General features: G+C 40.0%; 1 protein-coding gene across 1 annotated transcript in view; it reads left to right on the top strand.

Moving 5' to 3' along the window:
• LOC106092910 (uncharacterized) overlaps positions 1-19,887 on the top strand; it is a 28,620-nt gene extending 8,733 nt beyond the window's left edge. The window contains exons 2-3 of the mRNA XM_013259861.2: positions 7,946-8,308; positions 8,378-19,887. Coding sequence (XP_013115315.2) covers positions 7,946-8,308; positions 8,378-10,480 — 2,466 coding nt within the window. The 3' untranslated portion in view covers positions 10,481-19,887. The remainder of the gene's footprint in view (positions 1-7,945; positions 8,309-8,377) is intronic.
• Positions 19,888-21,518: the final 1,631 nt, after the last annotated feature.

Here is a 21,518-nt window from a genome sequence, read left to right on the forward strand (position 1 = left end):
TTAACACAACTCACTGTCCTAAATTTCAGAAAAATCGGATAATAAATGTGGCTTTATGGGCCTAAAACCTTATATCGAGAGATCGGTCTATATGGCAGCTATATCCAAATCTGAACCGATTTGAGCCAAATTGAAAAAAGATATCCAAGGGCTTAACACCACTCACTGTCCCAAATTTCAGCAAAATCGGATAATAAATGTGGCTTTTATGGGCCATAAACCCTAAATCTGGGGATGGGTCTATATCGCAGCTATATCCAAATCTGAACCGATCAAGGACAAATTGAAAACGAACGTCGAAGGGCCTAACACAACTCACTGTCCCAAATTTCAGCGACATCAGAAAGTAAATGCGCCTTTTATGGGCCTAAGACCCTAAATCTGAGGATCGGTCTATATGGCAGCTATATCCAAATCTGTACCGAGCTGGTCCAAATTTAAGAAGGATATCCAAGAGCCTAACGCAACTCGCTGTCCCAAATTTCAGCAAAATCGGATAATAAATGTGGCTTTTATGGAGCTAAGACCCTAAATCTGAGTATCGGTCTATATGGCAGCTATATCCAAATCTAAACCGATCTGGGCCAAATTTAAGAAGGATATCCAAGGGCCTTACACAACTCACTGTCCCAAATTTCAGCAAAATCGGATAATAACTGTAGCTTTTATGGGCCTAAGACCCTTAATCGGAGGATCGGTCTATATGGGGGCTATATCAAGATATAGTCCGATATAGCCCATCTTCGAACTTAACCTGCTTATGGCCTAAAAGAGAATCTGTGCAAAGTTTCAGCCCAATATCTCTATTTTTAAAGACTGTAGCGTGATTTCCACAGACAGACGGACGGGCATGTCTAGATCGTCTTAGCTTTTAACGCTGATCAAGAATATATATATACCTTATAGGGTCGGAAATGGGCATTTCGATGTGTTGCAAACCCACCACCCATCCTTCGGTGGTGGTTATAAAAACATGTACTTTAACGAAAAAAAAAAAAAACCAACATTTTCAGAAAAGAAGTTAACTTGGCGAAATTTTTTCATATGTGAAACGAACTCTTTTTTTGCGTGTAGATAAACGAGTATATTATGGACATATGTTTGTTTAACAAGTATGACTGATGGTTGTACTTTTTTCGATGTCGCTTTTGTTTCAGTGTTGCTGCATTTCATGTGGTTGATATCATTGTTGTTGATTGGTTTTTCGTAGTTGTTGTTATTGCAGACGATGTTGTGTCGTCCCTGACTGTGACATGCAGTTCTAGTGTTTACGTTCACCTCAATGTTGTGGGTTGTGGCCAATGCTACACGAAATGTCTCCATTGGTAACAGGTCAAAAGTATTTGGGAGGTCAATGCGATAAGATAGCAGTCCATTGCTGATAGAAGATGGTAGACAAACACAAATATATTTCATGTGTAACGACAATTAAGCAAAACTGCAAATTGCTTTATTTGCTGGGCCATTAGATAAACTTTGGTAATTTGTAAATTAAATGTGGGTTGATTTTTTCTTTGTTTTTTTTTTTCTTATAAAATGTATTTATTGTAGTTCTGCTGCTATCAATAAGGAGAGGACACTTTAACACATACATGGATGGGGGTGTACTAATTTCGACAATTTGTGTTTGTTTGTTGTTTGTCGGTTTGTTTGTTTGTTCCGTATAGACTCAAAAACGGCTGAACCGATTACCTTGAAATTTTTACAGATTTTCACTGCAAGGAAACATACGCTACATAATTTTTTGATATCGGGAGGGGGCGGACCCTCCCCTTTACCCCAAAAGTACTACCCAAAATAAAAGTGAACCGATCCGGTCAATATGGGATTCAAATGAAAGGTATTCAAGAGTAGAGTAGGAATTTTATAATAAAAGTTGGGTCCCAGTACCTGGGGGGCCGCCTCAGCCCCAAAATCTCTTAAAATAGGTTTATTTGACGATCATGACAATATGGGACTCAAATGAAAGGTATTCGGGAGTAGATTGCGAATATGGTCAGGAAATAGGAATAGGCTTTATAATTGATTGATATTACATTGATAACGGAAGGGGGCGGACCCTCCATCGTTACCCCCAAAAATAACACCCAAAATCAAAAGTGTACCGATAACGACAATATGGGTATCGGAAGGGGGAAGGACCCTCCCCCTTATCCCAAAAACATAACCCAAAATCAAAAGTGGACCGATCGGGACAATATAAGTATGAAATGAAAGGTTTTGGATAGTAGAATACGTTTATAGTATTATAATTTGAGTCTAAGTACCTATCAGGCCGTCCCAACCCCAAAACCCCCCCAAACAGACAAATTGGACGTTCATTTCAATATGGGCCTTAAATGAAAGGTATTCGGGAGTAAACTTCGAATCTGGCATACAAAATCAGATCGAAGTATAGGGGGTGACGCCACCACTCAAAAACGCCACTAGACCCTTTATGACTATATGATATCTGGCTGATATCATATAGTCACCACTCAACCACGCCACTAGACCCATTATGACTATATGATATCTGGCTGAACCGATTTTCTTAAATTTTTTATAGATTTTGTCAATTGTCTGGAAGGAAACATAGGCTATATAACTTTTAGAAATAGGGTGGAGGCGGACCCTCCTTTACCCCAAAAACGCCACCCATGTCCAAAAGTGGTCCGATGAAATGAAATGAAAGGTATTGAAGACCAGAAATGTGGTATACGAATATGGTTTTAAAATTTGGGTCCAAGTATCCAGCGGGCCCTCCCCCCAACCCCAAAACTCCACTAAAGAGATATATTCAAAGTTCATGTCAATATGGGACTCAAATGAAAAGTATTAGGCAGTACATTACAAATATGGCATAAAACATTAGGTCCAAGTAATGGGTCGCCAATCCCCAAATACCCCCAAGTGGGCATATTAGCCGACCATGGCTATATGGGACTCAAATGAAAGGTATTAGGAAGTAGATTACAAATATGACATTTAAATTTGTGTTCAAGTCTATGTGGCACTTATCCTCCCAAAGATACATCAAATGGGTTATTTGACCCATTATGACAATATGGGACTCAAATGAAAGGTATTTGAGAGTAGAAATCTAATTTAATATCCAATTTTCGAGCCAAGTGTTTTGGGGTACGCCAAATAAAGAACGAATTTGATATTAATTTTAGTGCAAAGTACCGGTGGCCGCCCCAGCCCCAAAACACCCGCCCATTGAAAATTTCGATTTAAATATCATAAAAAATTTATTAACTAAAATTTTACTCCGAAAATGTCATAACTTGCCCAAAACTTGAAATTTCGAAAATGTAAAGGCATTGCGCATTTAGGGAGATTACGAGGAATCTGTTTCTATTAAAAATTTCTTAGAAATCGAACTTTTTTTTTTACGAAAATTTTTGGCAAGGCTATACCCCATTGAAAATTTCGATTTTCGAAAATCCAAAAATTTTTCGGATTTGCATTCCGCAGTGCAGTTCATGTCTCAATTATACAGTTTAAATCGAAAACTGCTTTGTTTTCGTGGCAAAAAAGACAAAATATCATAAAAAATCTATTAACTAAAATTTTACTCCGAAAATGCCATAACTTGCCCATAACTTGGAATTTCGAAAATGTAAAGGCATTCCGCATTCCGAGATCACGAGGAATCTGTTTCTATTAAAATTTTTTCATTTTTACCGGCCCTGGGAATATGGGGCTCAAATTAAAGGGAGGTGGAAGTGCAGCACGAATTTGATATCCATATTTGAGTCGAAATGTCTGAGGTGCCATCCCTTCCCTTAACCGAGAAGGGGCAAATTTTCACACATCAATGAGTGCTTTCGGATTCAAGTTTAAAGTCAATGATAGGGGACCTTTTTATATAGCCGAGTCCGAACGGCGTCCCGCAGTGCAACACCTCTTTGGGAAAAATTTTTTAAATGACCATGCCAGGCATTGTACCTCGCAAATGTCGCCAACATTAAGAGGGGATAAACACCGCTTTGTCCGATGTTCTCGCCAGAATTATAACGCTTTCAGCAACATAGGCTACAATGGCACGATTTCGATATCCGCATACAGGGCGAGGTAACCCCACCCCAAATAGATATTAGGGAGTTAAAGAAGGTGCAGCGGAGCGGTCCCGGTTCGGTTAGTAAAGTATACATATTCTTGATCGTCTCGACGTTCTGAGTCGATCTAGCCATGTCCATCTAACGAAATCCCTATAGCGGTCGAACGCGTACAGCTAGCCGCTTGAAATTTTTCACAGAGACTTGATATTGATGTAGGTCGTTGGAGATTGTAAATGGGCCATATCAGTTCAGATTTAGATATATCACCCATATAATCCGATCTCCCGATTTGACTTCTTAAGCTCCTGGAAGTCACAATTTTTGTACGATTTGGCTGAAATTTTACACGTTGTATTCCGTTACGACTTCCAACTGCGCCAAGTACGGTCCGAATCGGTCTATAACCTGATATAGCTGCCATATAACCCAATATCCCGATTTGACATCTTGAGCCTTTACAGGCCGTAATTTTTGTGCGATTTGAATGAAATTTGGCATGTAGTGTTCGGTTATGACTTTCACCAACTCTGCCAAGTATGGTCCAAACGGTCGTTCTATAACCTGATATAGATCCTATATAAACCGATCTCCCTATTTAACTTCTTGAGTCCTTACAAGCCTCAATTTTTGTCCGATTTTGCTGAAATTTTGCATGCGATGTTCGGTTAGGATTTCCAACAACTGTGCGAAATACGATTCAAATCAGTCTATAGCTTGATATAGCCCCCATGTAAACAGTCCTTGTTCTGTTCCTAGCAGCTTTAATTTTTACTGGTTTGGCAGAAGTTTGGTATGTAAAATAAAATGATGCCGCTCAACTAAATTAAAGCTCCAAAAGCATATCAATTCTTTTCTTTCATACCTTGTTTGCCTAAAAAGAGATATCGGGAAAAGAACTCGACAAATGCTTTCCATAATCGAGGGTATACAAGATTCGGCTTGTTTCTGATGTTCTCGTCAGAGTTTGAACCAAGGCGTTTAGCGCCATAAGCGTCTACCCCCGTGTTTGTCTTCAAAATACATCTTTGCTGGAGCTCCTTCATCCATTCTGACAACATGACCTAGCCAATGCAGCCGTTGTATTGGGTTGCCCAAAAAGTAATTGCGGATTTTTCATATTGTCGGCGTTGACAAATTTTTTCACAGCTTATGACTCTGTAATTGCATTATTTCTTCTGTCAGTTATCAGCTGTTACTTTTAGCTTGCTTTAGAAAAAAAATGTAAAAAAAGAATATTTGATTTAAGTTCATTCTAAGTTTTATTAAAAATGCATTTACTTTCTTTTAAAAAATCCGCAATTACTTTTTGGGCAACCAATGCGTATAACTACGTTTAAGTCATCATGCAGCTCATACCGCTCGTGGTTCATAAGTCACCTATAATTTCCACAAACGCAAACTGGTTCATATATTTTACGAAGAATCTTTCTATCAAATACTCCAAGTACTGCCTCATCTGCTTGTGAAAGCCTCCCTACCCATGCCTCAGAATCACATAACAACACGGGTAGTATCAGTGTCTTGTATTATTTAAGATCAAGGTCGAGAGGTGGCCTTGTTTCTAAACTGCTTATTGAGTCCAAAGTAGCATCTTCTGAGCATCGCAAAACTGATGTCATTCGTTTCGGTTACGGCGGTGTCGAGGTGGATAAAGTTATTGACTGTCTGAAAGCTGTGGTTCCCAACTTTCTCCATTTTCTTTATCTGCTCGGTTGTGCAAGGCTTTTTGGGGGTTGAAACCATCCATTTCGTCTTATCTGGATTTACTGCCAGACCCATTTTCACTGATTCCCTTTCGATTATTTTAGCAGTTACTACTTTCGATGACCGACCTATGATGTCGATATCGTCGGCATAGGCGAGTAGCATATGTTCTCTTTTGATTAGTGTTACATTTCTATTCACATCTGCATCTCGTATAATCTTCTCCAGCAAGATATTAAAGAGATCACACCATAGGCTCCTTGTCTGTCCTTGTCTGAAAACTCGTTTGTTATTAAATGTTTCGGAGAGATTCTTTCCCATTCTTACTGAGGAACGCGTATCAGCAAGTGTCATCCTGCAGAGTCTTATTAATTTTGCGAGGATACCAAACTCAGACAAAGCTTGAAATACCTTTGATCGTAAAGAGGTATCGAAAGCGGCTTTGTAGTCAACAAAAAGATGGTAGGTGTTGATTTGTCCTTCTTGGGTCTTTTCCAGGATTTGGCGCAGTGTGAATATCTAGTCCAGGGTGGATTTATCAGGTCTAAAGCCTCATTAATAGGGCCCAATTATCTCATTGACTTTAGGTTTTAATCTTTCACACAGTATGCTCGAGAGTATCTTGTATGTGATGGGGAGGAGACTTATTCCTCTGTAGTTCGGACCACTCCACCTTGTCTCCTTTCTTGTGTACGGGACATAGTATGCTGAGGTTCCAATCATCGGGTATGCGTTCTTCTAGCCAGATTGCGCAGGTAAACTGATGCATTCGCCTTAACAGAGTGTCGCCTCCGCTCTTAAATAGTTCAGCGGATAACCCGTCGGCTCCTGCTGCCTTGTTGTTTTTTAGTCGGGTCAATGCTATTTGGACCTCATTCTGACTAGGAGGTAAAGATTTTATACCATCATCAGGGATAGGATCTGCGGTACACTCTTCGCCGCCAACTTCGGACACTAGCAGTTGGGTAAAATGTTAAAATGGATATGAAAAGATCCTAAGCATGATATCTGAGATTTCCTTCTTTGTCTCTGGAGGAGGATGTCCCTGCACCAAAGCCATCGGTTTGATGTTTAATTCTTTGGTAGAATTTCCGGACTTCATTCTGACTCATGTACATCTCAATTCGCTAACACTCTTGTCTTTCCATTTTCTTTTTCTTTCTGTGGAATAGACGTTTCTCCTCTCTCCTGTTCTCCCGATACCTCTCCTGGCGCGTTGCTACTGATTGAATGGTTGCTCTGTATGCCGCATTCTTGGCTTTAGTAGCATCTCGACACTCTTGGTCGTACCATGGGTTTCTTGGGGGAAGCTTCCGGTACCCAAGTACGGATTTCGCGGCATTTTCCATGGAGTGGGCAATAGTTTGCTACTGCGCCATTAAATCATCGGAACAAGGAGTGCTTTCTTCAAGCAGTTGGGTCAGTCGAGTGGAGTTGGGTCAGTCAGTTGTGTTTGCAGCTTTTCAATGCCCAGCTTCCGTGCAGTGTCAGATCGTACTTTCGTCGCCATGTTCAAACGGGTGTGAACCTTTGCTGCAACAAGATGACAATTAATTGCAATCAAATACAAGTACGTTGCATAGTATGAAATGAATCTGCTCTGTCTTATGGTCCTTTGAATTTATGTAGGGCATAAATATCATTTTTTTTTTTCAATTAATAAACCAGCGCAACATTACAAATCCTCTTAATTACCAACACTTGTTAAAACTAAAAGTTGTGTCCTCGATAGTAGAAGTTTAACTTTTCCCTCGAGATGCATGCCACTGTTCCTTTCAAGTGTTTGCCACATTGACAGGGAAATTAAAATGAAGCAAAAAGTGGCTCAATGGACGAACATAAGACCAACATCACAAACTTGTGCTTATTGCAAATGTCCTGCCACAATTAGCAGGGTCTGATGCTCGTGCTGATGCTGCTGTTGCAGCTGTTTGCTGGGGGTTATTTGTGACGATACTTTTGAATTTCAAAAGATGAGCCAAATGAGTTTTCACAGCCCCCTGAATAGGGGCCAGGCAGAAAACAAAAGCCAGCTAGAGTCATGGCGACTACTGAATGTTGCACTATGAACTCAGCTGGAGGCAGTTTGTAAACTTTTCCATTTTCATCTCGAGATTGATGCGTTCATTGCGATGCTTTGAATGTCTGTTGTTGTGAGTAGGTGAGTGATTGTCTGTTTGTTTGATTATTTGCAGTTATCTCAGTCGACCCATATACTGGGACGTGTTAAGTCGGAACGTTTCCTCTCCTCCAAAGTGGATGAAGATCGTCGCAGACGCACCATTATTGTGGAGAAGAAGAACGACTCGTTCGGGTTTACCTTGCAAAGCTATGGCATCCATTACAAAAAGGACCAGGAAGTGGAGATGATAACCTATGTTGACTATGTGGAATACGATGGACCCGCCTACAAGGCCGGCATGCGAGAAGGCGATGTGATACTCTCGATTAATGGCCAAAATATGGAGAAGGCTGACCACAAGACTCTGGTGGACTATATCAAAAGTTGTGATTCTAGAATGCGTATGGCTGTGCTATTCGAGGATTGTGTGAGGAAGGTAAGTCTCAGTACAAAAAAAATTTCTGTATGAAATAAATCCCCTGCTTTTCTTTTGCACTACTTTTAGGTCAATTTGCATATGCGCTATATACAATTGCAAAACATGCTGCAGAACAAAATGAATGAACTGGAGCGCATTTGTGTGCGTGAACGAGAGCTGCTGGAGGGCAAATGGAAGACCCATAGTCTGCCTGCCCGCAAAAAGGCGGGCACTGCCCCTACAGAGGGCGGCACCGAGACGGGCAACTCACCCACAGACACTGAAATGAATTTGCCCTACTATCGTCCCACATTGTCCACCGAAGACTTTACGAATATAACGCGGCAATCGCAGCAGACAATAATTCCACCACCGGCCCAATATATGCTCTCATATCATTACTTTGATCCCACATATCGGTATGTGATGAAACCCTCCATTTCCACAAATAGCAGTGGCGACTGCTTTGTGACAATAGGGGAACCTTTAAGTCGGGCTCACTCAGGGGATACCACAACGGCGGGTCCCACATCGACGCACTTTCAGAGTCAGAGGCGTTCCAGCGTTTCCCAACCTCCTGTACCACCACCGCGAACATGTGAGAAACACAAACCGCCCAATAAGCAACAACAGCAGCAACAACAGACGACACAGCAGCTACAACAACCCACACCGCCAAAATCGGATGCAAATGCTGCACAAAAGACCACAAAAACTACGAAACACTGTCATGGACGCTCCTGTAATCCTTGCATTGACTTTAGATGGAAATCATCGGCAAAGACAGCCGCCTTAACGGCCGGGGGCAATGGTGACAATGTCAGCTTGGATGCCTATGACTTGGCCAGTCCCTGCTGTGATACCCAGTGTGTGCCGACACGTCGTCACGCCCGTCATCATCACAAGGAGCATGGACATAAGCACAAGCATAGGGATCGCGAAAGAGATGGAGAGACTAAGGAACGACCACCCAGGCCCAAGTCACAAAGTCATGTGTCGCCGGGTCCCACCACACGACATCACCACCATCATCACATCAGCCATGAGAGTGCAGGAGGACATCACCATGCCCAACCACAGCACTATCAATACTTCACCAGTGCCCAACAATCCCAACACTCAGCCGGTAACCCACATCAGAAACCTGCTGGCCATGGATGTGGCGACTCGCACAGTGGCAGCATACGGTCCCGCTACTTTGACATTGCTTCTGGTCTGGCCAGCCACTGCAGCCTGCATTCGTGCACCTCGAGTGAGTTTCAACCGGCCGATTCGGCCTCCTACACCACCTCGATAAGCACTGATACTCTGTTCTATGATCCGAATAGTGAAAATGCCATGGCCTCGCGGCAGCATTCCACCAAATCCAGGCAATCCACATGTCAGCAGCAAGCACAGCCAACGCCACATCAGCATCAGCACCAACATCATCATCAACATCAGCATCAGGCAGAGCAGGGCACAGGGCATCATCATCACCATCATCATCATGGCCCACAGCAGCAGCCACAACCACAGCAGCAGCACCAACATCAACACCAGCACCAACACCAACAGCATCAACAGCAACAGCATCAAGCCCATCAGTATATGCATCATTTGTATCAGCAACGCTACCATATCACAGCCACTCAAATTCAACCGGCTCAAATCTTCCCCAATACGGCGTATGTGCACAAGCCCAAATCCTGGGACAATTTGACGGCAGCCAATCTGGGCGCCTATGGCTATGGCTATGGCTATCTGGATACGGTGGCCATGAAACCGGTGGTCAATCTGCAAATTGCTCAACAGCGCCACTCCATACCAAGAAAAAATCCCTATGGACGCTATTCTGCCTACACGGATGTGGAAAACTATGCCCCACCTCCGACAGAGTTCCTGGAGCAGGTGACCACTACCACCACCACCATAACTGCCAAATCAGCCGATGATATTCTCGCCTCACCCCAGGGACCAGGACCTGGCGTCATAAGTCCCAGTCCCTGTGAATGTGTCTCAACGCAACAGCATCAGCAGGCCATCAAAATGGCCCAAATGCAAATCAGTCAAAGTCATCCGGTGGCTCACCACAACAACTGCCAAATGGGCTATTACTCGCACTTGCCACAACCCAAGACGGATGCGGCCACCTCAACAGCAGCCAGTCAGACTGGTCAAACAACTGTAACCGAGGTGACCCGTTTGTAGGTGTCACTTGTTTAGGTCAATCGCTGCAATTGGCCTAAATAGTTTGCTCTCTCACTCTCTCTCACTCTCCCTTGCTGCAGCATTGTTTGGAATGCCCGTTTGCGGAGACGGATGACATGATCTCAGTGTGATCTCATTAGCATCATTCAATATTCCAGCTTAAGAGCCCCAACTCGCCTAATCGTAGAAGTTAGACTAGTCAGCATAAAAAGAAATTCTAAAGGAACATGTTTTCAACGTTTACACACATCCGACTCATCTACATTGCCTGGCATGTATACGCCTATCTATGTAACCGTCTATACTCTGAACTTTACACATCGATATAGGAAATAATTACACACACACACACACACACACTCTCTCTCAAACGAATCATAAACATACAACCTTAGGTTCATGTTTATCAACATCCATACACCACCACAAAGAAATTGTCTTGTCATAAAATTTGCCAAAGTTTGAAAAAATAACAAATACAAATACAAAATTATTACAATTAGATAATAATAATGCAGAAGTTCTCACAACATACATTTTTATTCACCCTACATCATAGAAATCGCGAAAATTACTAAAATTATGGTCAATTTCATAAAGTTTAAGGCTATGCGCACGCAATAACCCCCAATGAAGAAAGCCCTAAAAAAAATGAAATAAATCCCATCTTAAAATATGAAATAAAGCTCAAACAAGTAGAAGCGTGCTCGGTTCGGCCGGGCCGAATCTTGGAAACCCACCACCATGGATTCTGCTAAAAATTTATACAAACTAAATTTAGTTGAGTGGCATAATTGTATTCTACAAACCAAACTTCTGTCAAACCAGAAAAAATTAAAGCTTCTAGGAACCGAACAAGCATAATCTAGAGACCGGTTTATAAGAGAGTCATATGAGGTTATGAACCGATTTGGACCGTACTCGGCACATTTGTTAAAAGTCATAACAGAACCCTACATGCCAAATTTCAGTCAAATCGGACGAAATTTGCGGCTTCCAGAGGCTCAAGAAGTCTAATCGAGAGATCGGTTTATATGGGAGCTATATCAGGTTATATATCGATTTAGACCGTACTTGACACAGTTGTTGAAAGTCATAACGGAACACCATTTGCAAAATTTCAGCCAAATCGGACGAAATTTGCGGCTTCCAGAGGCTCAAGAAGTCTAATCGAGAGATCGGTTTATATGGGAGCTATATCAGGTTATATATCGATTTAGACCGTACTTGACACAGTGGTTGGAAATCATAACAAAACACTATGTGCAAAATTGTAGCAAAATTGGACAAAAAATTGCGGCTTTCAGGGGTTCAAGAAGTTAAATCGGGAGATCGGTTTATATGGGAGCTATATCAGGTGATAGATCGATTTATACCGTACTTGGCACAGTTATTGAAAGTCATAACGGAACACCATTTGCAAAATTTCAGCCAAATCGGATGAAAATTGCGGCTTCCAGCGGCTCAAGAAGTCAAATTGGGAGATCGGTTTATATGGGAGCTACGTCAGGTTATAGACCGATTTGGACCGTACTTGACACAGTGGTTGGAAATCATAACAAAACACTATGTGCAAAATTGTAGCAAAATTGGACAAAAAATTGCGGCTTTCAGGGGTTCAAGAAGTTAAATCGGGAGATCGGTTTATATGGGAGCTATATCAGGTGATAGATCGATTTATACCGTACTTGGCACAGTTATTGAAAGTCATAACGGAACACCATTTGCAAAATTTCAGCCAAATCGGATGAAAATTGCGGCTTCCAGCGGCTCAAGAAGTCAAATTGGGAGATCGGTTTATATGGGAGCTACGTCAAGTTATAGACCGATTTGGACCGTACTTGGCACAGTTGTTGAAAGTCATAACAGAACACCACATACAAAATTTCAGTCAAACCGGATGAAAATTGCGGCTTCCAGCGGCTCAAGAATTCAGATCGGAAGAACGGGAGCTATATCAGGTTATAGACCGATTTGGACCGTACTTGACACAGTTGTTGAAAGTCATAACGGAACACCATTTGCCAAATTTCAGCCAAATCGGATGAAAATTGCGGCTTCCAGGGGCTCAAGAAGTCAAATTGGGAGATCGGTTTATGTGGGAGCTATGCCAGGTTATAGACCGATTTGGACCGTACTAACCACAGTGGTTGGAAGTCATAACCGAACACTATCGGCAAAATTTCAGCCAAATCGGACAAAAATTGCTGCTTCCAGGGGCTCAAAAAATCAAATCGGGAGATCGGTTTATATGGGAGCTATATCCAGATCTCAACCGATATGGCCCATTTGCAAACCCAAACGACCTACATCAATATAAAGTATCTGTGCAAAATTTCAAGCGTCTAAATTTACGCGTTCGACCGCTATCTTGATTTCGACAGACGGACGGATGGACATGGCTAGGGGGCTCAAGAAGCAATATCGATGCAGACTATATTAGACACGTATGTTGAAGGTCATGAGAGAAGCCGTTGTACAAAATTTCATCCAAATCGGATGAGAATTGCACCCTCTAGAGCCTCAAGAAGTCAAGATCCCGGATTGGTTTATATGGCAGCTATATCAAAACATGGACCGATGTGCGTCATACTTGGCACAGTTATTGGAAGGCATAACAAAACACCTCATGTGAAATTTCAGCCAAATCGGATGAGAATTGTGCACTCTATGTGCTCAAGAACTCAAGATCCAAGATCGGTTTATATGGCAGCTATAGCAGATTATGAAACGATTTGAATCATAAATAACACAGTTGTTAGAAGTGACACCAAAACACTACGTGGAAAATTTCAGTCAAATCGGACGAGAAATGCGCACTCTAGAGGCTCAAGAAGTCAAGACCCAAGATCGGTCTACATGGCAGCTATATCAAAACATGTACCGATTTGGCCCATTCACAATATTAGTCGACCTACACTTTCACTAGGTGCACTAGGTGAAATTTTGCAAAGGTGGGATCTTGCTATAGCTATCATTTAAACCGATCTGGGGTCTTGACTTCATGAGCCTCTAGAGGGCGCAATTTCTATCCGATTTGGCTTAAATGTAGCACAACGTATTTCGTCATGACTTCCAACAACTGTGCTTAGTATAGTTCCAATCGATTCATAACCTGATATAGCTGTCATATAAACCGATCTTGAATCTTGACTTCTTAAGCCGCTAGAGAACGAAATTTTTATCCGATTTGGCTGAAACTTTACATGAGGTGTTTTGTTATGATTTCCAACAACTGTGCCAATTACGGCTGAAATCGATGTATAACATGATATAGCTCTCACTTAAACCGATCTGGGGTCTTGACTTCTTGAGCCTCTAGAGGGCGCAATTCCTATCCGATTTGGCTAAAATTTAGCACGACGTGTTTCGTCATGACTTTTACAACAGTGGCTAGTACGGTTGAAATCGATGCATAACCTGATATAGCTGCCATATAAACCGATCTGGGATCTTGACTTCTTGAGCCTTTAGAGGGCGCAACTCCTATCCGATTTGGCTAAAAGTGAGCACGACGTGTTTCGTTATGATTTTCAACAACTGTGCATGGTTCCAATCGGTGTATGGTTCAAATCGGTGTATGGTTCAAATCGGTGTATAACCTAATATAGCTGCCATATAAACCAATCTGGGATCTTGACTTCTTGAGCCACTATAGGGCGAAATTATTATCTGATTTGGGTCAAATTTTTTACATCGGCTTCTACAGTGACCTTCAACATACGTGTCAAATATGGTCTGAATCAGTCTATAACCTAATAGAGCTCTCCTATAAAACGATCTCCCTATTTTACTTTTTGAGCCCCTAAGGGGCGAAATCCTTATTCGATTTGGCTGAAATTTTACACAATGACTTCTACTAAGGTCTCCAACATTCATTCCTTTATGGTTCGAATCGGACCATAACTTGATATAGCTCCAATAGCATAGCAATTCATTCATTTTATCCTTTGTTTGCCTAAAAAGAGACACCAGCAAAAGAACTCGACAAATGCGATCAATGGTGGAGGGTATATAAGACTCGGACCGACCTAACCTAGCAAGCTTTTACTTGTTTACTTATGTTCAAAAATGTAATTAGTCCCCGAAATTATGAAAATATTTGCAAAAATTTTGAACTGCGCAATAACTCTAAATATGTATTAATTTTTTGGGCTTATTTCACTTTTGTTTTTGGGGGTTAATACACTAGGATTTATTTCGTATGTTTGGTGATTCTATAGCGAATTTTATACAATAAATAGACCTAATTATCAGATCGTAAGACTACTTTAAATCTATTGGCTCTATATACATGTAGATTTCTTGCAATGATGCCCTTCTTCAATGATGCCCTTCTCGTTTGTGTTTTCTAAGACATATAGACCAGCCAAGTGTCCATAGAGTACACCTTTTAATGCAGTGCAAAGACTACACTGGTCAACCAGAATTTTTGCTTCCTCAAATGTTTTTTGTTGCTTCTATATCAAATTAGCCCCAGATTTTCTCGACCAGCCCAATCAACGATTTGCAAATCATGTTTTTGCAAACCACGTACATATGGCACATGAGTAACCATGGTGGCGAATGATGTATGGCGTATATGGTCATTATTATTGAATAGTAAACATACGTACCCATGTCCAATAAAATAAATTAATCATTTAGATGGTTTATGCTGTATTACAGATAGGATGCTGTTTTAGTGAAAGCTAAACTAAATAAATTAATTAATTAAACGAAAAATACAAACAACAAAAATATCAGAGGAAACACTTAACTGCTTTTCATATTGTTGACCAATGTTGTTTATCCAAATTATAGTACACAAGCACAATGGAGTGAATGGTGTAGGGTGAACTTTTACTTTAGAGAACCTGCAATGAAAAAAATTCTCATTCCTTAAGTAGTAATTTTAGTGACACCCAATTTGTTTTCGCTTGACATTGTAAAATTGTAGAAGTACACGTATAAGTTTTGACAAATTACCCTAGTATATAATATTTTAAAGGTCCAAATCTATTATACCCACCACCATAGGATAGGGGGTAAATTTATTTAGTCATGCCGTTTGCAACACATCGAAATACCCACTATAGACCATACAAAGTATTGCCCAAAAAGTAATTGCGGATTTTTCATATTGTCGGCGTTGACAAATTTTTTCACAGCTTGTGACTCTGTAATTGCATTCTTTCTTCTGTCAGTTATCATCTGTTACTTTTAGCTTGCTTTAGAAAAAAAGTGTAAAAAAAGTATATTTGATTAAAGTTCATTCTAAGTTTTATTAAAAATGCATTTACTTTCTTTTAAAAAATCCGCAATAACTTTTTGGGCAACCCAATATATACAATTCTGATCTGATATAAAGATGTCCGTCGCTAGAATCTTTAACAATTGAGATATTGAGTTCAAATTTGTCACAAACTCGTATTTCTTCCATACGCAGGGTAAGCTCTTGAATGGCCCAAAACGAACTATTGTTGCATATAGATGCCATATAATCCATAAAAGTCTTTGCTGAAATTTGGATAAGTGAGGTTTACTTAGGTTCCCAATATCCAAACTGAATATGATCTATATCGGGCTAAATCTCTATTATTTTTATATAAGAAAGTGTTGCGATCCGTGCGCGTTCCGTATAGACACAAAAACGGCAGAGCCGATTTTCAAAAAATTTCACTGATGGTAGAGTTTGGGCCCCCGGTGAAAATTGGGCACTACACTATTTGATGTCCGAAGAGGGGGGGGGCGGACCCTCCCCCATACCAAAATTTTCAAGAACACCAGATCTCGAAAATGAGTGCAACGATTTAAGCGAAATTTTGTATGCCACCTTATGGTACCCCAAAAAACACAAAATTGGTAAAATAGGGGTCAAATAATCTGGGGGGACGCCCCATCCCAAAACCCATTCGAACGGACATGTGCACCAATTGGGACAATATGGGTATCAAATGAAAGGTATTTAAGAGTCCAAAGAGAACACTTTCACCACTTTGGGCAATGAAAGGTATTTGACAGTAGAGTACGATCTTGGCATTAAAATGTTACCCCAAGTGTCGGGGGCCCCCACTTCCAGAAACACCATCCAACAGGACACTTTAAACGCTTGGTGTTATATGGGTATCAAATAAAAGGTATTTTAAAGCAGAATATAAATCTGAGACAAAAAATTATTTTTTGGTGCCTGAGGGCCCTCTCACTCAAAACCTCCAGCAGGACAAATTTACCGATTGGGAAAATAGGGATATCAAATGAAAGCTATTTAAAGGTAGAGTCCAATGCTGATATAACAATTTGTTCCTTGGTGTCTGAGGCGCCTCCTCATACCCCAAAAGGACATGTTGAGAGGTTTTGCGTTTAGGTTTGATACATTTATTGTCCCGATTGGGACAATATAGGTATCAAACGAAAGATATTTGGAAGCCCGATTGGGACAATATGGGTATCAAACGAAAGATATGTGGAAGCTGAGTACAGATCTGTTATAAGAATTTGGTCCAAGGTGTCTAGAGGGCCTCCCCAATCCAAAAATCCCCAAGACGGGCTTGAATTTTCAACGTCACAAAATGGGTATCGAAAGGTCTTTGGGACTTGACTACGAATCTGGCATGCACAATTAGGACAGAGTCTGGAATCGGCCCAACCACTTAATACCCTTCAATAAAACGTGTAGTTCGATCGGGATAATATGTCAATTAAAAGAAAGGTCTATGGCAATATATATGGGTCACGTCCTACCGGTACGCAGGACAGTAGATAGCGACAATAAAAGGCTCAAATAAATTGTCGTTTGGTTATTAGATTCGGGAGCAGCGACCCTCTCCTTCCATTAAATGCAACGCCAAACTGTTATGTGCAAAATTTCATTCAAATCGGATAAGAATTGCGCCCTCTAGAAGCTCAAGAAGTCAAGTCCCCAGATCGGTTTATATGACAGCTATATCAGGTTATGAACCAATTTGAACCCTACTCGGCACAGTTGTTGGATATCATAACAAAATACATCGTGCAATTTCATTCCAATCGAATAAGAATTGCGCCCTCTAGAGGCTCAAGAAGTCAAGACCCAATATCTATATATCTATATAGCTATATCAAAACATGGACCGATATGGCCCATTTACAATACCAATCGACCTATACTAATAAGAAGTATTTGTGCAAAATTTCAAGAAAATTTCAGACGGATGGACGGATAAACGGACGGACGGACGGACAGACGGATGGACAGACGGACGGACATGGCTAGATCGACATAAAATGTCGAGACGATCAAGTATATATATACTTTATGGGGTCTCAGACGAATATTTCGTGTAGTTACAAACAGAATGACGAAATTTGTATACCCCCCTCCTATGGTGGAGGGTATAAAAAACGAGTGCTGTCAGATTAAACTTTTTTGAGTTCAATGATAAGATACCTCCTTTTTATTGCTGAATTCGAACGGCGCACAATGATGCCTCGTCAAACATTCGTTGGACAAAAATAGTTGCAGTTAACATAGAGCTCTAAAATTGTGCACAGATCTATATTAGAGTGTAATATAGAAAAAAGTGAAGTCTGGTCCAAATTGGTCTACATCCTGATATACAATAGCTCCCATGTAAACATTTAAACCAATCTTCCGATTTGACTTCTCGAAATCCTGAAGGTCGCAATTATTATCCAATTTGGCTGAAATTTTTCATTATGACCTCTGTTACGAGCCTCAACAACTATCACAAGTATGGACCGAAACGGTATATCGCCAGATATAGCTTCCATATAAACCGATGTTGCCTCCAGAGGATACATTTATTATCTCAAGAACTCTACCAAGTATGGTCCAAATCGGTAAATAACCTGTTATAGCTCCCATATAAACCAATTTCTGGATTTCAGTTCTTAGGCAGTGTTGCCACTCAAGAAATTTATTTCCTACCAAAATGTAAGAAAAATCCTACCTAATTCAGCCTAGACCTACCAAAATTCTACAAGCCAAAAATGCTGTATATGTTGCTAGACATACCACCGAAGAATTGGCCATTTTGATATTCCATTGGCAACACATTAAGTTTTATATCTTCAAACATAGAAAGTATACACACTGGCGTTTTATAGACGATATAGATATGTCCGTCCGTCCGTTTGTTGAAATCATTCTACTGCCTAAAGTTCTAAGATGGCCTATATCTTGATATAGCACCATTTATACCGATCTCCCTATAAGAAATCTTGAGATCATAAAAGTCGTATATATTTTTGCACCGATTTAAGGGTTTGTTTCCAGAAATACGCTTTTACCACCCATTTTTGTCGTTACCCTACGTTGCATACACCCCTCAACATCTGAGTATGTACCAGATGTGAACATATTTGTATGCAGCTTCCATATAGCCTTATTTTCTGATTGAAGGTATTGAACAGATGAATTTTGAATGCATAAAAGCCGGCATTTCTTACGCAGAACTTACGAAATTTCGAAGAGATCCCTTAACACTCGTACCAGTTACTGTCAATATCCAAATTTACGCCCTTTAAGAAATTTTGAAACAGTGAGACACGATGTAACAGTAGTTGGCCCCTCAAAATCCATGGTTTTATACTGCACTCTTAACGAATACACATACAGATAATAGTAATTTTGAAGAACAACAACTTTTGTTGAAAAAACGACGACGAAATTTGTTAATATTCCTGCAACAATTTATTTTAATTTTCAACAACCCAAAGTAGAAACTTGTTTGGAGGTTAAAACAAAATCCATAGTTCCCTTTCCTTGCTTTATTGAACTTAAATTATGTGCAATATCTTGAAATAGATTAATAATCACTATACGATCCGCATATATGAGCATAGCTATTACATAACCCCAATTGAAGTCTTGAAAATTTTAACTGATTTTGCAGAAACTCCCAAAGAAATGTTTTCTTCTTAGACCCATGAAAAGTTGTGGCAAGCATTGTCTGGGTTATGCTTGAACTCAGCTGCCAATTTTTGATAAAGCTTTAATTCCCATTGTTTTGCCTCATAGAAACCTGATTTAATGTAGATGCTTTAATTTCAATAAAATAATAAAAAAGAAATCTAAGGAATGAGAATACAATATCAAATACATACATATGTATATATATATTTACAACAAATAACCCCATATGCATACATACATCTACATATTCATATATAAATATGCATTTTTTTACAGTGAAGACTGAACGGTTTTTAGGATAGTAAAAATTGCTTCTTTGTGCCGTCATTGTCACGCACTCACCCCTCTTAAAATGAAAACTGATGGAAAAAATTTAAATCGAAAGTTAAAAATATTCTCTTGTGATATCTGTAAAGCACCCCCTTTGAGTCATTATTTTTTAAATTTAATAAAATTTTTAATTGAAAAAGAAAAAAAAACAAATATTTATATTGGCGCTATTTGGCACTAACATCTCCAACGAGTTCATTCTTTTTAGATGATACATGGTAGTTTAACAATTAATTTTAGATACATACATATAAAAATCTATATATATATATAAGTAGATGTGAATTTGGTACTTGCAGAAAAATGAAATCAAATATATTATTTAATATTTTACCATTATCATTAAAATATTTATTATAAAATATTTATTTAATTCAATATAACATTAAAAGAAAAATAGATGTTTTGTTATTAGCAATTAGTATAACATATAAACGATAAAATATTATCAAAATAAATGCATGAATGTGTTCACTATTCGGAAATCTTTGTTGAGGGTAATGTTTCAAGGGATGGCGAATTTTGATATCAAGTAAGTATTACCCCAACGATACACGAAGAGGTCCCAGGGGACCGCAGTAGTTAAAATGCCAAAACTTTTCATCTATTGATCTGGGCGGTACAAAATGTTCTAGGCATTTGTAAAGGACGACAAAAGCTCTCCGTAAATGTATGTAAGTGGCTCGCTTCACTAAAATAAGGTGCAACACAGGGTGTCACATATGACCACCTTTGAACTCTCCAACATTCCGAAGACTAATGAATCGGAACCGATTTGGATCAAGTTGCAGATAAATGTCGAAGATCCTAATACAACTAACTGTCCCAAATTTTGGCAAATCGGACAATAAAGGCGCCTTTTATGGGCCCAAAATCTTAAATCGAGAGATCGGTCTATATGACAGCTATATCCAAATCTGGACCGATCTGGGCAAAATAGATGAAGGATGTCGAACGGCCTAGCACATCTCACTGTCCCAAATTTCACCAAAATCGGATAATAAATGTGGCTTTTATGGGCGTAGCATCCTAAATCGGCGGATCGGTCTACATGGCAGCTATATCCAAATCTAGACCGATCTGGGCCAAATAGATGAATTATGTCGAACGGCCTAACACAACTCACTGTTCCCAGTTTCAGCAAAATCGGATAATAAATGTGGCTTTTATGGGCCTAAGACCCTAAATCTGAGGATCGGTCTATATGACAGCTATATCCAAATATCGACCGATCTGGGCCAAATTAATGAAGGATGTCGAAGGTCCTAACACAACTCACTGTCCCAAATTTCAACAAAATCGGACAATAAATGTGGCTTTAAGAGCCTAAGACCCTAAATCGGCAGATCGCTCTATATGGCAGCTATGTCCAAATCTGTACCGATCTGGGCCAAACTAGATGAATTATGTCGAAGGGCCTAATACAACTCACTGTCCCAAATTTCAGCAAAATCGGATAAAAAATGTGGCTTTTATGGGCCTAAGACTTTAAATCGGAGGATCGGTCTATATGGGGGCTATATCAAGATATAGTCCGATTTAGCCCATCTTCGAACTTAACCTGCTTATGGATAAAATAAGAATCTCTGCTCAATATCTCTATTTTTAAAGACTGCAGCGTGATTTCAACAGACAGACGGACTGTCCGTCTAGATCTTCTTAGATTTTTACGCTGATCAAGAATATATATTGGGTTGCCCAAAAAGTAATTGCGGATTTTTCATATGGACGACGTTGACAAATTTTTTCACAGCTTGTGACTCTGTTTTTGGGCAACTCAATATATATTTTTTAGGGTCGGAAATGGATATT

The sequence above is a fragment of the Stomoxys calcitrans genome, chromosome 1 (assembly GCF_963082655.1).
Source record: "Stomoxys calcitrans chromosome 1, idStoCalc2.1, whole genome shotgun sequence".
NCBI lineage: Eukaryota > Metazoa > Arthropoda > Insecta > Diptera > Muscidae > Stomoxys > Stomoxys calcitrans.